At 46.9% G+C, this 25,376-nt stretch overlaps 1 protein-coding gene and 1 pseudogene across 1 annotated transcript in view; one reads left to right on the top strand and one right to left on the bottom strand.

The window, feature by feature from the left end:
• The first annotated feature begins 10,025 nt into the window (after positions 1-10,025).
• Clic4 (chloride intracellular channel 4) overlaps positions 10,026-25,376 on the top strand; it is a 53,626-nt gene continuing 38,275 nt past the window's right edge. Inside the window, exon 1 of the mRNA XM_059255899.1 lies at positions 10,026-10,327. Coding sequence (XP_059111882.1) covers positions 10,256-10,327 — 72 coding nt within the window. The 5' untranslated portion in view covers positions 10,026-10,255. The remainder of the gene's footprint in view (positions 10,328-25,376) is intronic.
• Positions 21,970-22,761, bottom strand: LOC131904432 (reactive oxygen species modulator 1-like; annotated as a pseudogene).

Here is a 25,376-nt window from a genome sequence, read left to right as displayed (position 1 = left end):
TGAAAGTTATTACAAACTTTAGGATAGTAAAGAAATTCAGGTTAGTAGTTAGTTACTATTACAATCAAACTTGTAGTCATGTTAAGTATGTTTTCAAGGTCAAACAGAGATATACTTTAGGATAGACAGGTGGTCTTCAAACACTTCAGAGACCTACAGAATATGGCATTTGAGATGTTTTAATAACATAGGTTCTTTTTTTATGACAATGAGACATGTCTGCTGGCAGCACCAATCTACTTCAGAAAAGATTATGGGCATTGAAGAAACTCCTCATGGAGTTTCTTTGTGGCAAAAGTTAGCCACTGGGCAAGAAAGTGCTCTTGCCTCAACTGCTGACAGTATGCTGTCCAAATTGGACAAGCAAGACACAAAAGAAAGTGACTGCCAAACTTTGCCAAGACAAGGCAGGACAGTCCTTCAAAAATCCTGCTTCACAGAAAAGTCTGTCAGCTATTCTAGGTCTGTAGGTTGAAGATGGATGCCCCAACATTGCAGAGGAATCTTGGGTGACTGTCCATGTATTCAACTGTTTCTGTCATTTCTCACATTTTTTGCAAATCACTTGCTTATCCTTCCTGCTTACTCAAGTAATATTATTTCCTTCTCATGTCTCTGATGGAGTTGAAGACTAGATAGTTATATTTTTCCTTGTGAACAAATTCAGAAAAAAAAAAAACCCTCACAAAAGAGGTGTAAAGTGTATAAGGTTGAGAGATATGAAAAGATAGTTTGGGTTCGTAATTCAAGTCAGGATTGAAAGTGAATTAGGTACAACATTTTAGACTCACCAAGATAGGATAGAGTATTTTCTCTGAATTTATCATATGCTATGGACTAGACATTGTTAACGCAATTATTGCCTGTATATATATGAATATAGTTATTGTACTTATTGTATATAGTTTTTCTATGTCAGTTAAAAATCTTTGCTTTTTTTTTTTTTGATTTTTCGAGACAAGGTTTCTTTGTGTAGCTTTGCACCTTTCCTGGAACTCACTTGGTAGCCCAGGCTGGCCTCGAACTCACAGAGATCCGCCTGGCTCTGCCTCCCAAGTGCTGGGATTAAAGGCGTGCGCCACCATCGCCCGGCAATCTTTGCTTTTTATTTGGACAAAAAGGGGGAAATGTGTGATGTTTTTATTGTGTTCTGACAAATAAAGCTTGCTTGGAGTCAGAGGGTAGAGCTAGTCACTACCTAACCATAGAGATTTGGAGGACTGTAGAGAGAGGGACAGGGAGTGGTAAGGCGGGGCTGAGACAGGATCTTAGCCTTTTTGATTGGAGAAATGGAAGAGGTAGGAAGCTACTGGCAGCTGCTCCTGGTTCTCTGATCTTTTAGGTTTTACTCTGATATCTGATTCCTGGTTTTTATTGATAAGATTAATTAGATTTATGCATCATGTATATGTGTGTTCCTTTGTGTGGGTGTGTGCACATAAATACAAGTGCCCTTTGAGGTCAGAGACATCGGATCGGATCCCCCTGGAGCTGGAGTTATAGGTGGTTGTAAGTTGCCTGATGTGAATGCAGGGAGCTACACTCTGGTCCTCTGGGAAGCAGTACTAGCTCTTAACCACAGAAACCACTGTTTCTCCAACCACATACATTGTTTTTGTTTGTTTGTTTGTTTTGTTTTTCAAGACAGGGTTTCTCTGTGTAGCTTTGCACCTTTCCTGGAACTCACTCTGTAGCCCAGGTTGGCCTCAAACTCACAGAGATCCACCTGCCTCTGCCTCCCGAGTGCTGGGACTAAAGGCATGCACCACCACAGCTGGGCCATACATTGTTTTTTGAGTGCTCATATGAACCTTGTAAGGATGCAGAGCAGGTGACAAGAGAGAAACTTGGGTTTGATAGACTCTGTTACTTACTAACTGTGTGGCCCTATCCAAGCTGCTTAACCTCTCTGAACTTTGCTTCTTTTCTGCTGTATACATTGTGTCTAGACGGTCTTTTCTCTAGGGAAGGTCCAGCTACTGGAACAGGCTGGTGGGCAGGAAGAGCTTCTGAGCTTTTGACTTATTAGCATTTTACTTCCTGAGCTGAGACAAGCTGATCTGAAACATCTCCACTCTCAGGTTTGTTCAATGATTTGCTGTGGTGGTATTGTGTTCCCCAAAATATTGTGCACCCTAATAAATTTATCTGGGGTCAGAGAACAGACAGCCACTAGATACAGAGGCTAGAAAATGGTGGCAGTCAACGCCTTTAATCCTAGCATTCCAGAGGGAGAAATCCATCTGGGATCTCTGTGAGTTCAAGGCCACATTGGAAATGGCCAGGCATGGTGACTCACGCCTTTAATCCCAGAAAGTGAGCCTTTAATCCCAGGGAGTGTTGGTAGAAGACAGAAAGGTATATAAGGCGTGAGGACCAGAAACTAGAAGCTTTTAGCTGGTTAAGCTTCAGGCTTTTGAGCAGCAGTTCAGCTGAGAGCCATTGGGATGAGGACACAGAAGCTTCCAGTCTGAGGAAACAAGACCAGGTGAGAAGTTGGCCAGGTGAGGTTAGCTGTGGCTTGTTCTGTCTCTCTGATCTTCCAGAATTCACCCCAATACCTAGTCCAGGTTTGATCTTGTTAATAAGAACTTTTTAAGATTCATGCTACAATTTGCTCCTTCTTTGGAGGTTGGAAAGGCCAGTCATTCTATAAATAGTGCGTTCAGGTTAAACTTCAGCCAACCTATGGCCTGGCCACAGCTGGCAGGAAAATATGGGATCCAATTCCCATTGTACCGACACACTAGAATTCAAAGCCAAACTGAAATTTTCCGTAGCAGAGTTGACCCATACTGGTCTTGACTGGCATCACCAAAGATTAATTGAGTAGTTATTGTGTGATAGGAGCCCAGAGAGAAACAGCCAAGCAAAGCTCAGGAGATGGAAGGTGTTCATGCATACATTCACTTTTTTTTTTGAGACAGGTATCATATGGCTAGGTTGGCTTGAAATCACTGTGTTGCTGAGGATGATCTTTGTCTTAGTCATAGTTGTTTTTTTGTTTTTTTGTTTTTTTGTTTTTTGGTTTTTCGAGACAGGGTTTCTCTGTGTAGCTTTGCGCCTTTCCTGGGACTCACTTGGTAGCCCAGGCTGGCCTCGAACTCACAGAGATCCGCCTGGCTCTGCCTCCCAAGTGCTGGGATTAAAGGCGTGCGCCACCACCGCCCGGCTTAGTCATAGTTTTATTGCCATGAAGAGACACCATGACCAAGGCAGTTCTTATAAAAGAAAGCATTTAATTGAGGGCCTGCTTACAGTTTCAGAGGGTTAGTCTATGATCATGATGGCAGGGAGCAGACAGGTATGGCTCTGGAGCAGTCGCTGAGAGCTTTATATCTGGATTCACAGGCAACAGGCAGAGAGAGACGTTGGGCCTGGTGTGGGTTTTTGAAACCTCAAAGCCCACCCCCAGCAACACACCTCCTCCAGCAAGGCCACACCCATTCTAACAATACCACACCTCCTCCAACAATGCTATACCTCCTAATCCTTCCAAACAGTCCATCAACTGGGGATTAAGCATTCATTCATTCATTTATATTTTATGTGCATTAGTGTTTTATCTGCATGTACGTCTGTGTGAGGGTCTCAAAATCCCTGGAGCTGGAGTTACAGACAGTTGTGAGCTGCCATGTGGGTGCTGGGAATTGAACCTTGGTCTTTTGGAAAAGCAGTCAGTGCTCTTAATCACTGAGCTAAATCTCTAGCCCAGGATTAAGCTGGCTCTAAATATGTGAGCCTGTGAGGGCATTCTCATTCAAACCACCACAGCCTCGAACTCCTCCTGAACGTTTCTTCCTCAGCTCCCAAGTGCTGGGATTTCAGGCGTCCGCTGCCATGCCTGGCTAGAAGGTGGAAGTTTAAAAATAATACTTGAAGGCTGGCAAGACGGCTTAGTGGGTAATGTGCTTGCCACCAAGCCCGATGACCTGAGTTCAATTCCTGGAACCCACATGATGGAGAGGAGAGAACTGACCCTTGAATGTTGTCCTCTTGACATTGTTTTAAACCACCCCAACCCCCCAAAACAACAACAAAAAACTCACCAGCAAAATCTCTGTGTGTGTGTGTGTGTGTGTGTGTGTGTGTGTGTGTGTGTGTGTGTACATGAATAAGGTTCCTTGCCTTCTAAGACCACAGTATGGGGCAGGAGAAATGGTTCAGCAGTTAAGAGCATATACTGCTCTTGCAGAGGACCTGAGTTCATTCACATCAGGGGACTTTCAACCCCATGTAACCCAGCTCCAGGGAGATCTAATGCCTCTGGTCTCTTTGGGCACTGGTATCCACATGCACATATACTCACACGGCATACAAATATACATAATTAAAAAATAAAATAGGGGTTGGAGAGATGGCTCATCAGTTAAGAGCACTAGATGCTCTTTCAGAGGACCCTGGTTCAATTTCCCAGCACCCGCATGGCAGCTCACAAATGTCTGTAACACGGGTGTAAGACTGGTCTCCAGGGATATGATGTTCTCTTTTGGTCTCCCCAGGCATGACATGGTACACATGCAGACAAAACACTGAAATGCATAAAAAGAAATAATTTCAAAAAAGAAATAAATCTTTAAAAAATATGGATAGTTTTGGCCATTCTATGGAAAGTGAATTGAATGGAGGAAATAAGGTAAAAATTACTCACACTGGCGCACGAACACATAATTAAAAGGAAAATAAATGTTAAAAAGGAATCTACCAAGAGGAGACTTTCATATGAATGTTGGTGGCTAACATTGATCTATGACTCTTTGTTCTGTGAACTATCCTCACTAACCCTCTCAATGACTGTGAGTTGGCACGTTCCAGGTCACATGGCTTAGGTACTTTGCTGCTCTCTATGCTGTGCAAGGAAGCTCCTTGAGGCAGATGTTTGGGGTTTTTCTTGGGCCACACTCACTCGAGGTACAGCAGTGCAGAAGAACACTAGCTCGCTGATGGCTCCACCATCTTCAAGTCATGTGACTTGGGGTAAGCCGTTCCCTGAGCCTGAGGTTTCCACATCTGCCAAAAGAGGATGATGAGAACTGTGCCTGAGAAATGTCCCCACGAGGACACAGGAGTGACTATGAAGACCCCGGCTAGGTGTGTGTCACACAGCATGGAGCTGGTGAGCGGGCCAGTGTGCTGCCTGGTGGGTATCACGCCAGCACCCGGAACTGACAGAGCTGCTATTGCAAACACTTCCCCATTAACTCACGGCTGAACCTGTTAAATGGGTTCCGATTGAGACCTGTTCTACAGAGCACAAAGAGAGTCAGTAAGCCACCCTGAGCTGGGAAATGACAGTCAGGACTGGATGGAACCAGGCAATCAGCCTGCTGGGAGCTCACTGGAGGCCTACCTTGTGCTTTGGAAAACTCGACACTTTTTGATGTGGTATTTATTTACTTAGAGACATGCATCACGTAGCAGTAGGCCATCTTAATCCCTAACCATCCCTCCGGCCTCCCTTTCTTTCCACTTTCACGTGGGTTCGGGGATTCAAACTTGGGTCGCCAGGCTTAAGAGGCAAGTGCCTTTACAGCTGAGCCATCTCACTACCCCAACCCCCCCACCCCCTTGCTTCTTAGGCACAGGGTCTCACAGGACTGGCCCAGAGCTTGCAGATGTATTCCTGCCTCAGTCTCCAAGCATGAGGATTCAGACATGATGAACTAAAGCCTCCTGGTGGTTAGGCCATGTGAGATGTGCCCAGGTACATGATAGGTACTGCAGTATGGTTGATGGAGTGGAGCTGTTTCCTGTAGGCTTGGTGTGACCATGGAGCAGAGCAGCTGTGGTGACCCACAGAAGACCTTGGCCTGCAGTCATAGCAACGGGAGAAACAAACCTATACACCACACACCTAAGCCTAAGGTACTGGGGCTGTTGACATTCCCTCTTGGAGAAGGGAGATCACAAGACCCTCCCCTGAGATTCCACTCACCACTCCCTCCTGCCCTGGCTACTGTCATCTTAGAAATGCCAAGGCTCATGCGGGCTGCAGACTGGGGTGGGACTTCTCCGTGATGGCAGCTGCTCGTGAGTCACTCACGCTCCGTACGTATCCTGAGAAACTCAGGAATTCTCCAAGGTGGACTTGGTGGTTCTTTGTTCTGTCCCTTCCCTAAGTGAAGTGAATAGATGTTTAAGTCTCCCCAGGAAAGGCACCCAACCGCAGGGCTCTGTCATTCTGTGTACACTCTTATTGATGACCCAGAGATATTCACAAACGTTGTCGTCACTGAAACTCGACAAACCTCTTTCCCAGAGAAGTGTGTGTGTGCTACTGGGGAGGCAACAGATGCACACACATTGGTTTCCTTCCTGTTGCTGTGACAAATAACAAGACCAAAAGCCACTTAGGGGAGGAAAGGATTTATTTAGCTCAAGCTTTCAGGTCACAGTCCAGTTCTTCACTGAGGGACGTCAGAGGAGGGACTCTGGCAGGAGCTTGAAGCAGAAGCCGTGGAGGAAAGAATGCTGCTGGCTGGCTGACTCACACAAGCATGCTTAGTGAACTGACCTTTCTTATACAGCCCAGGACCACCTGCAGAGAAACGATGCCGCCCACAGTGGGCTTGGCTTTCCTGTATCAATTAATAATCAAAGGAATCCCTCACAGACGTGTCCACAGGCCAATCTGATCGAGGTGATTCTTCAATTGAGACTGACCTCTCCGGTGACTCTAGGCTGTGTCAAGTTAAAGCCTAGTATATAGGACTATATACTAGGAACCCACACACATACACACACACTATACACACACACAGTATACACATACACATATGTACGCATGTACATGTTCTGGAGAGGAAGAAGGCAGAGGCTGGATGAGTGATGGTAGGGCCCAGAGTGCACAGGTCGTAGCTATAGTGAGACTTCTAAGGAGTTACTATTTGAGCAAAGGACATGAGTGAGCGAGAGTTCTGGGAATTCTGGTAGACAAAGGGTTCAGAGGTACATGAGAGCAGGTCAGTACAAAGGCCCTGAGGCAGCACTGTGCTTGCTACGTCCAAGGACTAGAAAAGATCAGGTGGGGCTGGGGTGGGGCACACAGGGGAGAGTGGAAGGGGATGAGGTCAGAGGGGTGTGTATGGATGAGAACACACCTCCACCCATCTTCAAGATTTCTCTGTCATAAAAACAAACAGGAGCACCGGGCGTAAAACAGTCTTGTCTTTCAAAGTTGGAAGCAAGGTGCTATGGGATCTCCCAGGATAAACAACACCTTTTCCTCTTCCTAGACCTGTGCTCCCATGCTCGGGAACATCAGAGCGGAAACTGGGACCCCCTAGGCATCTCCGTGACCAGGTTCCCAAGCACAGGCTCCCGGTCTGAGCCAGTGCCTAAGGGTGGTCAGGTGGACGGCCCATCCTGAGGAATCACACTACCTTAGGGCTTGGAGGAGAATGCAGGCTTCCTCTCACTTAAGCAAAGCAACCGGAAGACGAACCCCTGCTGTGCTGATGTTTCCAGCGCGGGTCTTTGCACTGGGGTGCGGTGGGCTCAGCGCAAACACGTGTGGATGAGCAGTTCAGGGACCCAAACTGACCTGGATAAACCCTAAATGGGACCCAGTGGATGCATGTCTTTGGGCCAGTCTGGGGTCTTTTAGGTTGTGCTGGGTCATTTTAGGTGTGCCTGTGTTTTGAACTTAGCATTTGGGATCATGTCAGAAAGGGTAGGCTGCAAGGGAACTTTAATCTGTTAACGGTTCTGTGAAAAATTAACATGAGACCCAGTTCAGAGTCCAGCTGTCACTTTGGTTGGTTTCTAGTTCACGTTTTGGTCTGTAAGACAGCTTGCTATCACTTCTTACTCTTCAACTAACTTGCTGGTCACTGAGTTGAACAAGGTGCCGGCCTCGCCTGTAGGGGTGGATAGGACGCCAGAAGGCCCCATGAGGTATCAGCCCCCCCTAACTACACAGGGCAGTAACCAGCACCACCCTCTAGTCTAGGTACTGAGAGGAAGTCTTGGGTTTTTGTTTTTGAGACAGGGTCTCATGTAGCCCAGGCTGGCTTCAAACTCATGCTATAGCTGAGGATGACCCTAAACTCCCGATCTCCTGCCTCCACTTCTGGGGTGAGGAATGACAGGCAGTGTTCTCAGTTTACGAATTGCTGGGAACTGAACTCAGGGCTTTGAGCATACTAGGCAGAAGGTCTACCAACTGACTCTATTAAAAATTCACTAGGGAGGTAGAGGCAGGCCGATCTTTGAGTTTAAGGCCAGCCTGGTCTACAGAGCAAATTCCAGGACAGGCAGGGCTACACAGAAAAACCCTGTCTCAAAAAAAAAAAAAAAAATTTACTATTATTTGACACCTTTGACCTTAGCCCTTGGGAAGTAGAGGCAGAGACAGGCAGATCTCTGAGTTTGTCAGCCTGGTCTACACAGTGGGAACCTACCTTTTTTTTTTTTTCTTCAGAGCTGAGAACCGAACCCAGGGCCTTGCTAGGCAAGTGCTCTACCACTGAGCTAAATCCCCAACCAGGGAACCTACCTTTTTGGTTTTTTGGTTTTTTTGTTTGGTTCCCCCCCCCCCCTCCTCCCAGAACACTGGCTCTGCCTCCTGAGTGCTGGGATTAAAGGCAGTGCCACTGCCGCCCAGCCTGGGAACCTATTTTAAAAAACATTTATTGTCTGTGTGTCTTGACTCTCCTGTGGAAGTCAGAGGACAACTTTATTGAGTAGGTTTTCTCCTTCTGCCTTTAGGTGGGTCCCCCACCATCAGATCCATCAGTCTTGCAAGGCCGGTGCTTTTATCTGCTAAATCATTTGGCTGTCTTTACTGTATTTTTTCTTTTTGAGACCGTCTTGCGGACTGCTTCAATCCTCAGGCCTGTTGTCTGAGCCTCCCGAGAGCCATGCACGTGTCACTACGTCAGGCCGAGGTTTAGGGTGTTTAAGGCCATTGTCAAACTGAGGACTTAAAACAGTTGCACTTCAGAGCATTGCTGGAGAATCTAGTGGCTTGCATTGGATTGAGCGAGGGTAAAGTGGCAGGTTGCATCGTGTTTTTACACACCATTCCAATTTGTGGAAGCATTCTGATCCACAGCAGGCCGTCCTCCCCAACCCCCAGCCAAACTTTGGCCTTTCTAATCAACTCGCTCATCACCCTAACCTGGGAGGAACATAGAATGATTAGATTAAGGAAAGCCAGGAGGCACGTTTTCCTGAGGTGACATTCACCCCAGGCATTCCACTGCAGACCACATGTCTCTCTGGTCTCTGCCCTCAGGGTCTAAAGTACTCTGGCCCCTGCGCGCTGAGGGCGCCACTCAGGTGGCTCTAATGCGCACTAAAGTTCTTCAGGTGAACGGAGGAAAGGAATTGGTCCAGGTGGTGCAAAGAGCGTGGATAACGATTTAGGAATCTGACGCTGCCTCAGGCACGGGGGTTGTGATGGAGCGGGATCCTGTCCCGTCGTTTCGGCCTAACTCAGAGCCTGTGACACAGCACGGCTTTATACGAATTTTTTGAGTATCTTGACATCTAATAGAGAAGCATCCCGAGAGAAGTCCGCAGTCAGAAGAAGAAAAAAAATACTTCTTAAGGACATGAAAACTTTCGCAAAAGTTTTCCAGGAAAAGGCGGCCGCGCCTAACAGAAGGAGCCCGGGAGGCCGCCGCCCCGGGAACGGGCGGGGATGATGAGTCCTGCGGCTGCAGCGGGGGAGAGGGCGTGAGGCGGGCCGCCGCATGAGGTCACCTGGCACCCAACCAGCAGCAGCTGCGGAGGACGCGGCCGCGCCGCGGAGGGAGGCGGTGTCAGGCTCCGGCTCCGGGGACCTTTCCCTCCCGCCCCTGGGGGGGCGTGGCTCACGGGGACCGCTCCGCCAATCCGCGCTGCCCAGCCTAGGCCACGCCCCTCAGCGTCCTCCAGGCTCCGCAGTGGTCCATCGGCTGGAGCTAAAGGGCCCCACCCACCCGCCCGTCCCCGCCTTCCCCGCCCGGGGCCACGCCCCTGGAGGTCCGGCCCGCCCACTTCCCCCGCAGAGTCCCGAGGCGCCGGGCCGCTGCCCCGCCCACACCACGCCCACCGGGGCCCGCCCAGCGGTTTGAAGTGGCTGGGACCGCAACCCCCTCCGAGTCGCGCGCGAGGCGTGAGGCGGTGCTGAGGAGCCGAGGCCGCGGGCAGCTTAGACGCCGGGACTGTCCAGCGAGCGAGCGAGCGAGAGAGCGAGCGCGGCGGGAACCCGCAGCCACAGCAGCCCTACAGCCGCAGCCGCCGTCCGCGGAGCCCAGCCCAGCCGGCCATGGCGCTGTCGATGCCCCTGAACGGGTTGAAGGAGGAGGACAAAGAGCCCCTCATCGAGCTCTTCGTCAAGGTGAGCGCTCGCCGTCCCGGGCGGCCCGTGTCCCCCACGACGCCCCGAAGCGCCCCCACGTGGCGTCCCCGCGGCCCGAGGCAGCGCCGTGCCTCCCGCGCCCCCTGCCCATTGTCTCGGCCCCGCGCCTTCCCGCCTCGCAGCGGGACCCTGGCGGACCCCGCGGGCTCGGCGACACAGCCGACTCCGCAGGGCGGGACGCGCCCCAGCCGCGCCGCGTGGGTCCTGTCACCCTCCTCGCCCTGTCCGACCCCACCCCGCCCGCGGAGCCCGGCTGATCGCCCGGCCAACTTACTTGAAGGCTGGCGCTCCGCCGGTGTGAAACTGAAACTTTCGATGCGAAGCTAAATAAAATAAATAAAATAAAGGGGAAAACCGGGAGCGGGGCTGGGTGGCGCACGCCTTAAACCCAGCAACGGGGAAGGTGGAGCCAGGAAGATGGGGAGTTCAGGGCCAGCCTTGGCTACTTAGTGAGCTCAGGGCAAGCCTGGGATGCGTGGGACCCCTCAACCCTGCTCTCCTCCCCCCTGGGGGAGGGGAGATTCCTTTTCTTCCCTAATGCGGGCGTGGTGACTAGGCTATGACCCAGCGGTTGAGGCTTGAGGAGTGCCTCGAGTTCGAGTCCAGCTACAAATGTGAGCCCACGCCCTCCCCCCCCAAAAAAAACCCAGACAACAACGGGGGGGGGGGAAGATAGGAAAAGAAAAAGCGAGAAGAAGGGTGGATGCCCCAGGGCTTCCGGAAAAGACGGAGATTCCCGACTCGGGTTTTCCTGTCCGGTATTTTTACCACCATCTGGTTTTCTTGTTTCTCAAGCGCGGCGCCTTTTCATATGATGCAACCTTTTTGGCTGCTCCGGTTGGTGTTGCCACCTCGACAAGCGCTTTTGGTTCGAAAGAAAAATTGATTGCCAGAAAGAATAATTCTCAGCTCCCTCGGGCTTTAAAAGGTTCATTCCTCTCGCCCCTTCAGCTTTTAAATCCTGAGACTGCCTTCTTTGCCTAGAAACTATGCTCTCCGCGCCCCTCCCTTTGGAGCGTAGGGAAGGAGAGAAAAGTTACAAACATCTGGGTCCTCTGCTTTCCTGAACCGCCTTTGAAACCCCGAGATTCTGTCAGCCGCTAAATAGCCAGGCTTATGTAGAAACAGGCGACACATTAGAAATTCAACAGGAATCCATACTAGTCTGCCCTTTCTTAGTTTTCATTTGAAAGAGCGGAAATTATTGAAGGATATGTTCCAGAGGTGGAAGGCAGAAATCTGCAGGGTGTTAACAATGTTCGTCTTAGTATTTTTCTTTCAGTTGCCAGTTTTAGAAACGGTTTGGTCTAGAGCAGTTGTTCTCAACTCGTGGGTCGTGACCCCGGGAGCTAACGACTCTTAGGGGCCGCCTAAGACCATCGGAAAACACAGATATTTATTTACATTACAATTCATAACAGTACCAAAATTACAGTTATGAAGTAGCAACGAAAATAACTATGTCTGAGAGTCAACCACAATATGAGGAACTGTAATAAAGTGTCACAGCATTGGGAAGGTTGAGAACCACTGGTCTAGAGACTTGAAAGAAAGGCATAGGACTCCCAAAATATCATTGTCTCTGTGACTGAGGCCGCAGACATAATTTAACTTTGAGGTGCGTAGGAAGGAATCTGAGCTAAGGGAAAAGGAAGAGGGGAGTGGAGAAAACACAGAGAAGGGATAAGGCTAGACCAGAAACCTGGACACAATGAATTTTCCTCTTCTCATCTGCTCTCTCCTGTTTTTCTTCTTAGAACTCATTATGTAGTCCAGGCTGCCTCAGCCTGCCGAGTGCTGGGATTACAGGTGTGAAACATCATACCCAGCAGGAAGGAGTTCAGATAAACTAAACACAAAGCAAAACAACCTCCAAACTGTATATATAATCTGAAGAACAGTGCTTATTGGTAAAATCTTAGAAGTGTTATTCAACTCAGAATTATAAGCTGAGTAATACAAGCCCAGCCCTTTAAATCCCAGCACTTGGGAGGCAGAGGCAGGCAGACCTTTGAGCTGGAGGCCAGCCTGGTGAGTGCCAAGTTAGCCAGGGCTACATAGGGAGACCCAGTTTCAAAATCAGCAACAAACATAACTTAGAGTCACACACAAATACTACCATTTCTAGCTTCTACTCAGTGTGGTTCTGGAGGTCTTAGCCAATACAATAACAGCAAGGAAATGTTTAAAAACTAGGAAGCGGTTGGAGATGTAGCTCAGTGGTAGAACACTTGCCTAGCGTGGGCAAGGCCCTGTGTGCAATTTTTAGCAACACACAAACACACCCTTAGAAAGGACATGATGGATGCCTGATGCCCTGCTCACTGTTGATTTAATACTTCCATGAGGAGATGGGTGGGTGCACTTTCCCAAGGATGAGTCACTTGCATGCCCCTTCCCAGTCTTCCATATCTGTGGTGTGAACCATTGAATTCACAGGTCTGTCTGCACTTGGAGCCAAAGGCCAGTCACAGAATTCTGTGCTCATTGGTTGGGCCATCCTGGGCAATTTTTCTCTCAAGCTTTATTATTTTCAACTGTGAAATTATTTTTTACTCTTCTGTGCTTAATATAGGGCCATTTTATGCTGATCCAGACCCGGTTAGTTGTTTGAAAGGAGAAAAAAGAGAAAAGTAAAATGTGGTAAAGGGTGTTGATTTCTTCTCAAAACCTGTATGTGGGGAAGGCAAATGGGGAAATACTCTTATAAATAGTTATTTTGAAAGTAAGAAGGGACAGAAACTGGTTGTCTAGGGTGATATGCTAAACAGCGTTAGTTATTCAGCCAACTGTCCTGAATTTGTAGCAGATAACTTTTTTTTGGGGAGGGAGTGATGGGGAACATGGGATCTCACTGTAGTTCAGCCTGGCCTGAATTAGCTCTGGAGCTCACACTGGCCTCAAATTCACGGCAGTCCTGCTTCAGCCACCCAAGTGCTCTATGTACAGGCTTGAGTCACCACTATGTGTCCGAAAACTTTTTGTGTTAAAAAAAATTGCATTCATGCTGGGCGGTGGTGGTGCACACCTTTAATCCCAGCATTGGAGGCAGAGCCAGGCGGATCTCTGTGAGTTCGAGGCCAGCCTGGTCTACAGTGCAAGATCCAGGACAGGAACCAAAACTATACAGAGAAATCCTGGCTCAAAAAAACAAAAAACAAACAAACAAACAAAAAAAACGAAACAAGACAAAACTTCATTGTGTGTGTGTATGGGACAGCACACACATGGAGGCCATTGGGCAGTTTATGAGAGCTAATTCTCTCCTCCTACCTTGTGGGTTCTGGAGCTTGAACTCAGCTAGCCAGGCTTGCTCAGGTGACCCACTAAGCTGTCTTGCCTGGTCTATATCTTGTCCAGAGTGCCTGGATGTTAAGGTACTCAGTACTGGAAAGGAAATTGCTTCTCTCCCCTTTCAGGGCATTTAAAAAATATGTGATTAAAAGACATTTTTATCTTTAGGTATGTATGTAAATGTCTGTATGTGGGTATATGCACATGTTTGCAGGTGCCCTCAGAAGAGGGTGTCAGATCCCCCAGAGCTGGAGTTACAGGTGGTTGTGAGCGGCCCAACATGGATGCTGAGAATCGAACTCTGGTCCTCTGTAGGAACAGTGGGGGGCCCTTAAGCCCTGAGCCATCTCTAGATAATTTGTTGTTGTTATTAGTGTATGTCTTGTTTGTCCTTTGAAATTGGAAACAATTTTCTTTGTTCTCCCTGACCTCATTTTTGTTTTTTGGTCTTTTTTTTTTTTTTTTTTTTTGGTTTTTTGAGACAGGGTTTCTGTGTATAGCTTTGTGCCTTTTCTGGAACTCGCTCTGTAGACCATGCTGGCCTTGAACTCACAGAGATCCTCCTGGCTCTGCCTCTCGAGTGCTGGGACTAAAGGCGTGCGCCGCTACCGCCACCCTGCATTTTTTGCTCTTTCTTTTGGACAGGTTTTTCCTTTGTGTCTCAGCTATCCTTGAACTCCCTGTGTAGCCCAGGCTGGCCTCTGACTTGCAGCAGTTCTGTCTCAGCTTTCTGAGCGCTGACGTTACAGGCATGCAATACCCTGCTCTCCTTGAAACACTTATTTCTTGGATCCTGATGTTCTGAGTCATGAACCTTGCTCTTGGTCCTTTGTCCTACTTTGTCTAGCCCTGATTGCCAATACCATGTGATTTTTATCTACTTAACTCTCTCTCTCTCTCTTTTTTTTTTTTTGGTTTTTCCATACAGTTTCTCTGTGTAGCTTTGGAGCCTGTCCTGAAACTTGCTCTGTAGATCAGGCTGCCCTCCAACTCACAGAGATCCACCTGCCTCTGCCTCCCGAGTGCTGGGCTTAAAGGTGTGCACCACCACCGCCCGCCTCTACTTAACTCTTTTTCCTTCCTAATTTAATACTTCTGATCTTTTCATGTATCTGTCCTTATTTTTCACCAATATTTCTTATTGGCTATAGCCATAATTATGCAGCCCAGGCTACCCCTGAATCAGTGAGAGTTTTCTTGCCTCAGCCTCCTGAATACAGCGATTACACACAGGAGGAGAGTAATCAGGAGTCTGGATTTTTGATTTGTTGTATAAGCCCAACTTGTTTTGACACACTGTTTCCCCCTCTCACTGGTTGCGTCTGTATGAAGTGATACATTTCGAATCCCAAGTAGGAGTCAATCCTTCCCAGTGTTTAGTTTTATGGGCTGTAATTTAAACTTTATGTAGTACCCTTTTGAATTGTGATATCACTGTCTACAGTAGTCCCCAAGCTTCTGCGATTGGGAGTGTTTTTTTTAATATGCAATTTTCTTTTTTTAAGAACATTTTTAAAAAAGATTTATTTGTTTATTATATATTATGTATGCAGTGTTCTGCCTGCATGTATGCCTGCAGGCCAGAAGAGGGCACCAGATCTCATTACAGATGGTTGTGAGCCACCATGTGGTTGCTGGGAATTGAACTCTGGACCTCTGGAAGAGCAGTCAGTGCACTTAACCTCTGAACCATCTCTCCAGCCCCTGGGAGTGGTTTTTATAGGACATTAATCTGCAGAGTGAGTTCAAGACTTGGACTAGATGGTGATAACCTGTCTCAAAGAGAGGACTGGGTTGTAACTCCGTGGTAGAGTTCTTACTCAGCTTTTTAGGTCCTAGGATTGACCCCCAGTACCACAAAAGAGAACAGATGGCAAGAGGTATGTGCTTATGGAGTCATACAGTTCATGGCAAATTAAGCCAGGAGACAGACATAAAGGTTGAAGGAGGCTTGAACTTGACCCTGAAAGGTAGCGGGGAGTAGGTGGGTTGGAGGTAGGTAGCTGAGAAAGGGAATGTGAGTTTAGACATCATTTGTGAACTCCAGGAGCAGCTGGTAGTGATGCCTCTGAACGAAGAGCCCGAATTCAGATCCTGACAAGATCCTGACTAGTCAGCTGCTCTGTTAGTGTGCCCATTTTTGCACACTTTGCTCTCCCGGGCTTCTCCTGTCCCTCCTGGCTTACTCTCTGCTCACCCTCCTAGTCCCGTTGGGGAAGATGTGAATGGATCCTGCTGCCGGTCTCAAGTGGGAGATTTTTATGTTTCCTTTCAAGGGCAGATTTCAAACCTTTCAAACAACAGATGAAATCATTTTTCTGTAGAAACTGGTGCCGAGATGGAACAACTTCAAATTCAGTGAAAGACAGTGTTCTCCTTTCTAACTGGTTTGCGCCTTCGGGCTTTCTAGAGAGCAAGTTAAGGACTTGGAATTGTGTAAAATGTGAGGTTAGTGGAAACTCTGTCCTTGTTACCTTTTCCCAGGGCTGTTTCTATAGACCTGAAGCAGGTTTCCTTTTGGCAAATGCCAAGTGATGATTTTGGTTAAATACAAAATTCTGAAAGGAGCTCAGAATGGGGAAGAGACAGGAGGTATTGGAGCCAGGGAAGCCTAATGCAGAAGTGACAGGTGAGGGACAGTCAAGTTGTTCTGGAAGGATGCCTGAGGGGAAGGAAGGATGCCTGAGGGGAAGGATGCCTGAGGGGGTGCCTAGGAGCCAATAGAGGAGTGGTGAGCAAGACTTCCCCTCCCCCTGCTTCACCACGGGAGCTGAGGAGCCTAGCTTCTAGCTTCTCGCTTCTCTTTTCCGGTGTTTCCTGAGTAGGGAATGAGTGAGTCTCTGGGAAGTGAGTTAGGCAGGATGGGAAGTATGATTAAGGCATGATGAGTTAAGATTTTTATCAAGTAGAGCAAAAAGCTCGGATAGTTTGCTCAGCTAAAGGCTGGTACAGAGACTGGAAAATGACATTAGGGTTCTGACTACAAACCCTGGAGTATGATAGAATGGAACTCTAAATTAAGTACAGGACATGCGATTCTGTGAATGTCTTAGGAGCTTTTAGTTCTGGTGCCTTTCATGAGACTTGGCTCACAAGACCTCAGCAGTCAGTACCAAGTATCACTGAAGAATATCAATTAGCTTTTTGTTTTATTTCAGTTTTTATGGTACTAGGGATGGAACCCGGGGCTTTATGTATGCTAGGCAAGCACACTTACACTGCCATGCCTCAGCCCTTTAAAAACTTAATTAATTTGAGACACGGTCTCACAAAGTAGCCTTAGCTGACTTGGAACTCTCAATATAGACCAGGCTAGCCTTGATATTGCAGGCACCCCACCTCCTCCTGAGTGCTGAGATTAAAGGCAAGTGTCCTCACTCCTGGCTCCTTTTTAAAAATACTATTTATCTTACGTGTATGGGTGTTTTGCCTGTAGTGGATTAAATGTGTGTACCCCTCATTGTGTGGAGCTGGGGTGTGGGTTCTGGGAACTGAACTCAGGTCCTCTTGCTGCTCCTACACCTAACCACTGAGCTATCTATGCAGCCTCAGGTCTGGGGCTTTTGATCTTCCTGTTTCAGCCTCCAGAGTAGCTGGGACACCAGGCCCAACAATTAACATTATTTAATTTTTTCCCTCTTTATTGAAAATATAGAATCATTATCATGTATTAGACTAATTATAAACTTGTGAAAGTCACAACCTAATGTAGGTAAATCAGACCATGTTTAGAATAAGAGCGTTGGAGCATTGTTTGAACACTAGCAGTATTGTTCCTAGGGCTAAATATGGACCCCAGAGAGCACTGCAGGGTCTTGTACTTCTACTATTGGTGGGGTTTTGTTTCCTTTTTCTTTGAATTTAAAATGCTTGAAGCCTAATAGTCTTTCATGCTTTTGATGTTGGTGTTGTGTATGTGATGAAGTTATTTCCAGCTTTATGGGTGAACTAATTCTTAGGAAGAACATTGAATTCTCATTGTAACCAAGTTGTAAAGCTGTCAATCACCTGGTGTAGCACAAACACAATTTTGTCAGCTCGAAGCATGGCTATTTACTTGTATGTGTGGGAGAAGAAGAAAATAAACTCTGAACAGCGGGGATACAAAACTGCAGTTAGATGGATCCCAGGTAGGGACTTGGTAGGCTCTGCCAGTGCTCTGTGTGTGCCGAACCACCAGACCAGCTGCTGTATTTTCGGAGGTGGAGAGCAGGTGGCAAATTACTCAAGTGAGCAGTCCTTAAAACTAAAAAGGAATCAAATTAGGTGTTTGTGCCACTTAGGAATACTGGGAGAGTAGTCGCTGTGAAATTTGACTACATCCACTAGCTGGAAAAAAAGGAGGTGGTTGGTTCCACTTAAGAAATTAGATGTTGGGCGTGAGCGTAACAAACATGCGAGGCTGGATTGAAGCTTTTGCAAAAATGTAAGCTGATGCAGGGTGTACCCTCTTGTGTTGCTTGACCAGAGGACAGCATATTTTAGTGAATACAGAACTCCAAAATTTTGCCCTAAAGATGGTTATTGCTTTTCAAGTGTTCATTAAGTCCAGTAAAGGTCTCCAGCCATCGGTAAAATGGGTGTTAATTGTACTTCACAGTCAGTAGGGCCCTTAATTGCTAATATGCCCTAATCCTTTTCAAAAACTTCTACTAGTGAGTCCTTGAGAATTTTTGTGTAATGTTTTATTTAGTCCTCCTGTGAGAACAGCTCAACCTGATATGTAACATGTATTGAGTTGACTTAAGGAAAGCTTACTTAGGTTTTATAAAAGAGACATAGACAGTGTCCAGATCTGTCTTCCTACAAACACGTCTCCTGTCCAGTCTTTACTAGAAGGAAGCAAGAGGTTTTTTTTAAAAGATGGTGTCTGTGTAGCCCTTGTTGCCCTTGACCTTACAATGTAGATCAGGCTGGCCTCCAATGCACTGAGATCAGTTGCCTCTGCCTCCCCTGGGAGTAAAGGAATGCAGGACCACACCTGCCCTCAGAAAGCAAGGTTTTCTGTGTGTGAAACCCAGCAGCAGTTACAGCCGCCCCACCCTCTACCAACCGAGCTGTAGAAGAGCACCACTAATACTTAGAATTGTTCAAATAGGTGTTGATGAAATGGTTTTAAGGTAGGAGTTCCTTTTGTACTCTTTAGGAGATCTGTGTAGCAGGCTTTCTCAGACATCCAGCCCCCAAATAGTGACACAGAGACTTGTTGGTAATTATGAATGCTTGGCCTTATCTTATGCTGTCTCACTAGCTCTTATAACTTAATTTAACATGTTTTTCTTCATCTATGGTTTGCCTCAGAGCTTTTTACCTTTCTTTCATTCTGTATGTTCTACTTTACTGCTTCTTCTGTGCCTGTCTGGCTGGGTGCTGGCAGGCTGGCCCCTGGCAGGCTGGCCTCTGGCAGGCTGGTGGCTGGCTGGCTGGCTGGCTCTCCTTTTCTCCCTGCCCGCCAGCCCCTCCTGTCCCTTTACTGCGTAGCTATTGGCCATTTAGCTTTTTATTAGACAAATTAGGTGCCTTAGGCAGGCAAGGTAAAACAGCAACACATCTTTACATAGTTAAACAAATGCAACACACCTTTATATAGTTAAACAATTATTCTGCAACACAAACAAATGTAACACATCGTAATGTCTCCTTTCTGTATGTGTGGACTGGGAAGTGGTGAGATGGTCTGCCTAGGTACTGTTGAGTACGGGTAGGGAGGGATAATGACCCAAGCAAATGGCAGTTGAGAGACCAATAAGCACAGCCTTTCTTGTCTCCTGAAGGAGCTTGCAGTGTATCTGGAAGATGGGTAGGTGAGCCATGGTTGACGAGTGTCAGGTGCTAGCCCCTTCTTTTGACTGTAATTTACGGTGACTTTATTCCATTTAGTCTTCAGAAACCCAGATGAAGCTGGGAGGAGGAGTTCATGTCTGTATCTTGCATTCCTGAAACTGAGACAGGAGAATTATCACAAGTTCCAGGCTACCTTGGATTACACAGTGTAGGACTCTCAAAAAATTAAAAATATAAATAAATAAAAATGAGCTGGGTATGGTGATACAAACCTATAATTCCAGCACTCAGCAGGCTGAAACACAAAGATCTCTTAGTTCGAAGGCCAAAGATCCCATAGTCAAAAAGCAAAACCAAACAGAATAAAATCTAATCCTGGCAGTAAGGAGGTGGAGGCCGGAAGATCAGAAGTTCAAGGTCCTGGCTGGCCCTGGGATATGATCTAAGCTAGCCTATGCTACTTGAGAACCTGTTTCAAAAAATAAACAGAAACCCTCTCACAAACAAAAAGCAAAATTCATTGAATTAAGAACTTCAGAATGATTTTCTATGTGACAGCCTAAATGACGTAATTGATTTAAAGAGGAGTGGAATATTTAAGCATGAAAGGTATTACTGAGGCTATAACTGGCCTGTTAGTTTAAAGAGGCTCATTTATTAGTTCTGTATTCCGTTCTGCAAGTTTGGTTTATTTAAAGTAAAACTGACACTTGCCTGAAATTTGCTGGTTGTTTGTTGAATTTGTTATAAACCCTTCTCCTCCTCTTCTGAGTGTGTGTGTGTGTGAAGACTGTTGGTGGGTAGGGGAGAGGGAGGGGAGAGGAGAAAAGGAGGAAAAGAAACAGAGGGAAAGGAATCATGGGGAAGCAGGGCCACACCCCATCACTCATGACTCCCAATACCCCTTTCCCCGCTGTCTCTCTTTCTCTCTCTCTCTCTCCCCCTGTACAGCACTTCATCACAAGTAGGCACATGTCTCTAGTTTTCCTCTCCAACTAAATCTGCATGCCATAGTGATGGAGAAGTTGCCCACTGATGTACTGCACCTACAACAGTGCCTGAACTAGTTACTAAACAAAGGAAAGGAAAAACAACTGGCTTCCATCTGCAAGTTGACATGGGGGGATGGGAAAGGCTGTAGAAGACGAAGGTATTTCAGTTGATCATTGGAATGGCAACAAGAATCCATGGAAGCAAAGAAGTATGGGGCATGTTTAAAACCAATCTCGCTAGAACATAAAGTACATTTGCAGCCACAGTGGGAGATAAGAATTGCTATAAGCCAGTGGTTCTCAACTTAGGGGTGTTGAATGACCCTTTCATAAGGGTCGACCAAGAGCAGTAGAAAACAGATATTTATATTAGGATTCATAACAGTAGCAAAATTACAGTTGAAATAGCAATGAAAATAATTTTATGGCTGGGAGTCACCACATGAGGAACTGTATTAAAGGGTCGCAACATCAGCAGCATTAGGAAGGTTGACAACCACTGCTATAAGCCATGTTTTTTGAAAATCCAACTGTGTTCCTCCTCTTCCTTACTCCCCAAGTGCAGAAACCATTTTGTTGCTCTTTGCTAAATAAAAAACTAACTTCAAATCCACAGCCTGTCATTCAAGCCCACAACTGTCACCGTCTAGACCCAGTGAATGGACACATGTACCTCCTGCTTCCTGGGCCTTTACCCTAGCTGTTTGGAGTGCTTCTGTTTCTTATTCCTGAAGCAGCCTTTCCTACTGCATTCCCACTTGTGGAAGTCTAGGTGATTCTGTTCATATGTTTTTATTAATTCTTCAGGATCACTTTCCTGTTAGCTCTCTGTGGAAAGCCATTTTCTTTGCCTCACATGTCTTTGCCATAATAAAGAAAGGCCCGTGTAGGTAGGACCCCCTGATGTTCATCTTTGTCTCCACTGCAGGATTTAGTAGATCACTTGCTTCCTAATAGGCATGCAGTAAGTCTTACTGTGAGTCAATGCACTTAGGTAGAGTTGCTAACTCTACTGTTGGTTAGAGTTGGCTGGAAATCCCCTTTAAAATATGCAGTCCTTTGGAAAAGGACCGTCTGTTTAACAGTTGTGTTTGGTGGGTAGTTGACAGAAAATAAAGCATAGGCTGGCTGATATTGCTGGCTGTGTCATTAAAACCCCGATGATTTAGTGGTGAGATTTTGCCTGGTCAGCTGTCAACTCCATTTCTCGAAGCCTTCCACTCACTCTCGAGTGACTTGTCTTTAGTTTGGAAGGGGTCTCAGCTTATAGAGAGTCTCATTTGACTCTAGCTTTAGGATAGCTGGTGAATTACAGTTAGTGCTGAATTTTAGTTCATCTTCAAAGTCCAAAGCAGTAAATTAGGAATTTTCTTTTGGAAGCTGGAGAGATAACTTGGCAGTTAGGAGTATGTGCTGCTCTCGCAGAGGACTCAGTTTGGTTCTTACAACTGCCTGTAACTTTTTTTTTTTTTTTGAGAATTAAAAACTATTATTGTACAAGGGTCAAAATGGATGGGAAAGTATAGACGTAGCAGGCAGTCACTGCCCTGATTAGCGTTGTATGCCCATTCCAGTGGTCATTAATGGACCAAAGGTTCCACCACTCTGCGTCATGGTTTTCCCAATGCTATCCATCAGCTCCCAATCCCGAATTCTGATCCTGAGACAAGAGAAGGTGCCAAACAGTGCCTGGGCCACCATGCCCATGGCATAACCCACGACAAAGCCATCTTCACATGCCCATGGCATAACCCACGACAAAGCCATCTTCACATGCCCATGGTGTAACCCATGACAAAGCCCATCTTCACATGCCCATGGTGTAACCCATGACAAAGCCATCTTCACATGCCCATGGTGTAACCCATGACAAAGCCATCTTCACATGCCCATGGTGTAACCCATGACAAAGCCCATCTTCACATGCCCATGGTGTAACCCATGACAAAGCCCATCTTCACATGCCCATGGTGTAACCCATGACAGCCCATCTTCACATGCCCATGGTGTAACCCATGACAAAGCCCATCTTCACATGCCTGTGGTGTAACCCATGACAGCCCATCTTCACATGCCCATGGTGTAACCCATGACAGCCCATCTTCACATGCCCATGGTGTAACCCATGACAAAGCCCATCTTCACATGCCCGTGGTGTAACCCATGACAGCCCATCTTCACATGCCCATGGTGTAACCCATGACAGCCCATCTTCACATGCCCATGGTGTAACCCATGACAGCCCATCTTCACATGCCCATGGTGTAACCCATGACAAAGCCATCTTCACATAGTCGAAGCAGCTGGGCTGGGACAGCTGTAGGGACCCAAGGCCACCAGCATCTCTTTCGCAGCCACTGTCACTTGGCTCTAGGTCTTGCCATGCCTTTAACTCTCAATTCCAGAGAATTTGGTGTTCTCCTGGCCACTGGGCACTAGGCATGCATGTAATGCACATGCAAAGGCAAAAACACTCGTACAAATAAAATAAAAAATAAATAAGTACCCATGCCTTTAATCCCAATATTGGGAGGCAGAGGCAGGTGGATCTCCTGGAGTTTCAGGCCAACCTGATCTACATACTGAGGTCAGTCTCACCACCCCTATGGGGGCGGGGGGAGGCGTGTGCAGCGGTGTGGAACAACTGAAAAATATGAAAACAATAAACAAAACCAAAACTTTTTATTTTTCTCTGTTTCAGGTGCCTTAGTTGTCATCCTCTCCCCCACCCCCTCCCCCAACTAGGGACTGAACTTTGATACAGGGTCATGTAGTAAACTGCCCTGCTTTCTGGTTGCTGGGATTGCAGACATGTGCCACCACTCGTGGCTCTAGGGAAAGCTTTCTGTGTATGATTTTTTGTTGTTCATTTGAAATAGGGTCTTATTCTGCAGTCCAGTTAGGCTTTGAAAGAGAACTTTCATATGGTAAAGTATAGGAGTCTTTTCTTCTCTAATGCTGGAACTGAGAGCAGTCTTTCCTAAAACAAAGTGAAATTTGAGCTTCAATCAAGCTTGCTTTCAAGATTTCACTTGCTTTCCCCACTGCTTATATCGTCTGTCATTTCACAGACTTGGTACCACTGCCTTCTTCCCTGTTGTTTGGCAGCTATCCCTTTAAATCTGTTTTTCTAAGTAGGCTGTGATGCTGGGGCTTCAGTAATTGCCAAACCTGCCACTTTGCCATGTCTCAAGCAGAGTCAGGACTCACCCATAAAGCACATTGTATTTCGTGTCCTCTTCATTGCAGCTTTTTCGTGACTGCGGAGAGGCACAAATCAGTGCCAGTTTAAGCAATCTTCATTAAACCAGGAGCTGCTTCAGGCCCAGGGGAAGCCGAGCAGATGCACTGTGAGCGCCTGTGGCCGCCGAGGATTGTAGTGTAGGAAGGAGCACTCCTCCAGAGTCCCCGCAAGCCTTTTCCTGGGAGCCATTGTAACTGCCTGGCTGGGAGGCTTTTTCCACTTGCAGAAGCCTGGTGCTAGTGGATTTAGAGTAGATGCTGAGTCTCACGGACTTGTTTTATGTTGCCTTTCCCAACTGCAGGGCAGAAGGGATGCACAGAAGAGCGGTCCATAATAATTGAGCAGATACAGACATTTGTGGAGTGCTGTGTGTAACTGCACTGTGGATTAACTCATTGAACTATTTACTATTCAATAAAATGCTTGCTGAAGAACAGTGCTGGGCTCCCCCACCCTCACCCCTCTTTGCACACGCTTTATTCCAGAGGCAGCTAGAGGAAAAGAAACAAAACAAAAATAAATAAAAAAATCACATGACTGGGAAAATGCAAGTGCTTGTTAAACTCACAAGAAGCCAGATAAATATGTTGAAAGGGTGAAGAAAGTACTGGGTTGGGGCTGGGGATATAGTTCAGTGGTAGAGTGTTTGCCATGAGGCTCTGGGTTCGATCCCCAGTACTATAAAACAAACAAACAAATCCATATAAAACAAATGAAAAAGAGAAAACGATTAGGGAAGGTTAGTGCCTTAGTTCATACTTGTTTGGCTTTAGTATCTCAAAGTGGTTCTTAGGATATACTCAAATGCAAGCTTAACTTCTTCCCCAAGTTAGTCGGAGGGCGGTTGTTGGTCAGAGTATCATCATCCGTGCTTTCGGTGTCGGCACTGGAGTGTCGGTCCGGTTAGAAGGTGCCGTAATTCGGATTCATGTTTCAGGTGTACAGTTAAGTTTAGTGCTTTGCTGTTTGCCAGAATGTACTGGTGAGAGTGGATACTGGAGAGCTGGGAGTGGGTTCAGTGGGGAAAGGGCTTGCCATGCTGGTGTGAGAACTTGAGTTGGGATCCCCAGCACCCATCAAGCCAGAGTAGCATGTGCTGTTATCTCAGTGCTCCTGGGAGACAGACAGACACATGAGAGTCTCTAGAGGCCTGCAGGCCAGCTAGTCTACATGAGCAGTAGTGAATAACAGAGACCCTGTCTAAACAAGGTGGAAGGTGAGGACCCACACCCAAGGTTGTCCTCTGACCCCTACATGCATGCTGTGGCACGTATACACACCTCCACACTTTATTTTAAAAAATTGGATGCCAGAGCCATGCAACTGTGTTTAAATCCTGACTCGCCGCTTCACTTGGTGTCTCCACTGAGGTAGCAGAACCTGACTCTTGGGCTTTGGTAAGATTAAAAGTCTTAGTAAGAAAACCACTTAGAGTGTGACCCACAGCGGGCCCACTCACTTGCTCGAATGCCGGCCGCCTCTGGGATGCAGCTAAGACTGCACTGGCCTGTGGGTTAGTTAACGTGTGCAGTGTGTGTGGTTTCAACCTCTGGGATGTTACGAAGATCTGCTTGGCTGGCTTGGCAAAGAAGTGGAGAGCTTTCCATTCTAAATCAAAAGTGAGGAGTTAGTGTGACAGAAGCCCCAGGATCAGCTGGGCCTCCTTTCTGAGGTAACTGGCAGCTCACAGTTGTGCTGGTAGTCACCAAGTGCC

This window comes from Peromyscus eremicus, chromosome 2, assembly GCF_949786415.1.
Source record: "Peromyscus eremicus chromosome 2, PerEre_H2_v1, whole genome shotgun sequence".
In the NCBI taxonomy this organism is placed as follows: Eukaryota; Metazoa; Chordata; class Mammalia; order Rodentia; family Cricetidae; genus Peromyscus; species Peromyscus eremicus.
The sequence above is the reverse complement of the archived record's forward strand: the minus strand, read 5'-3'. Positions and strand labels throughout refer to the sequence as shown.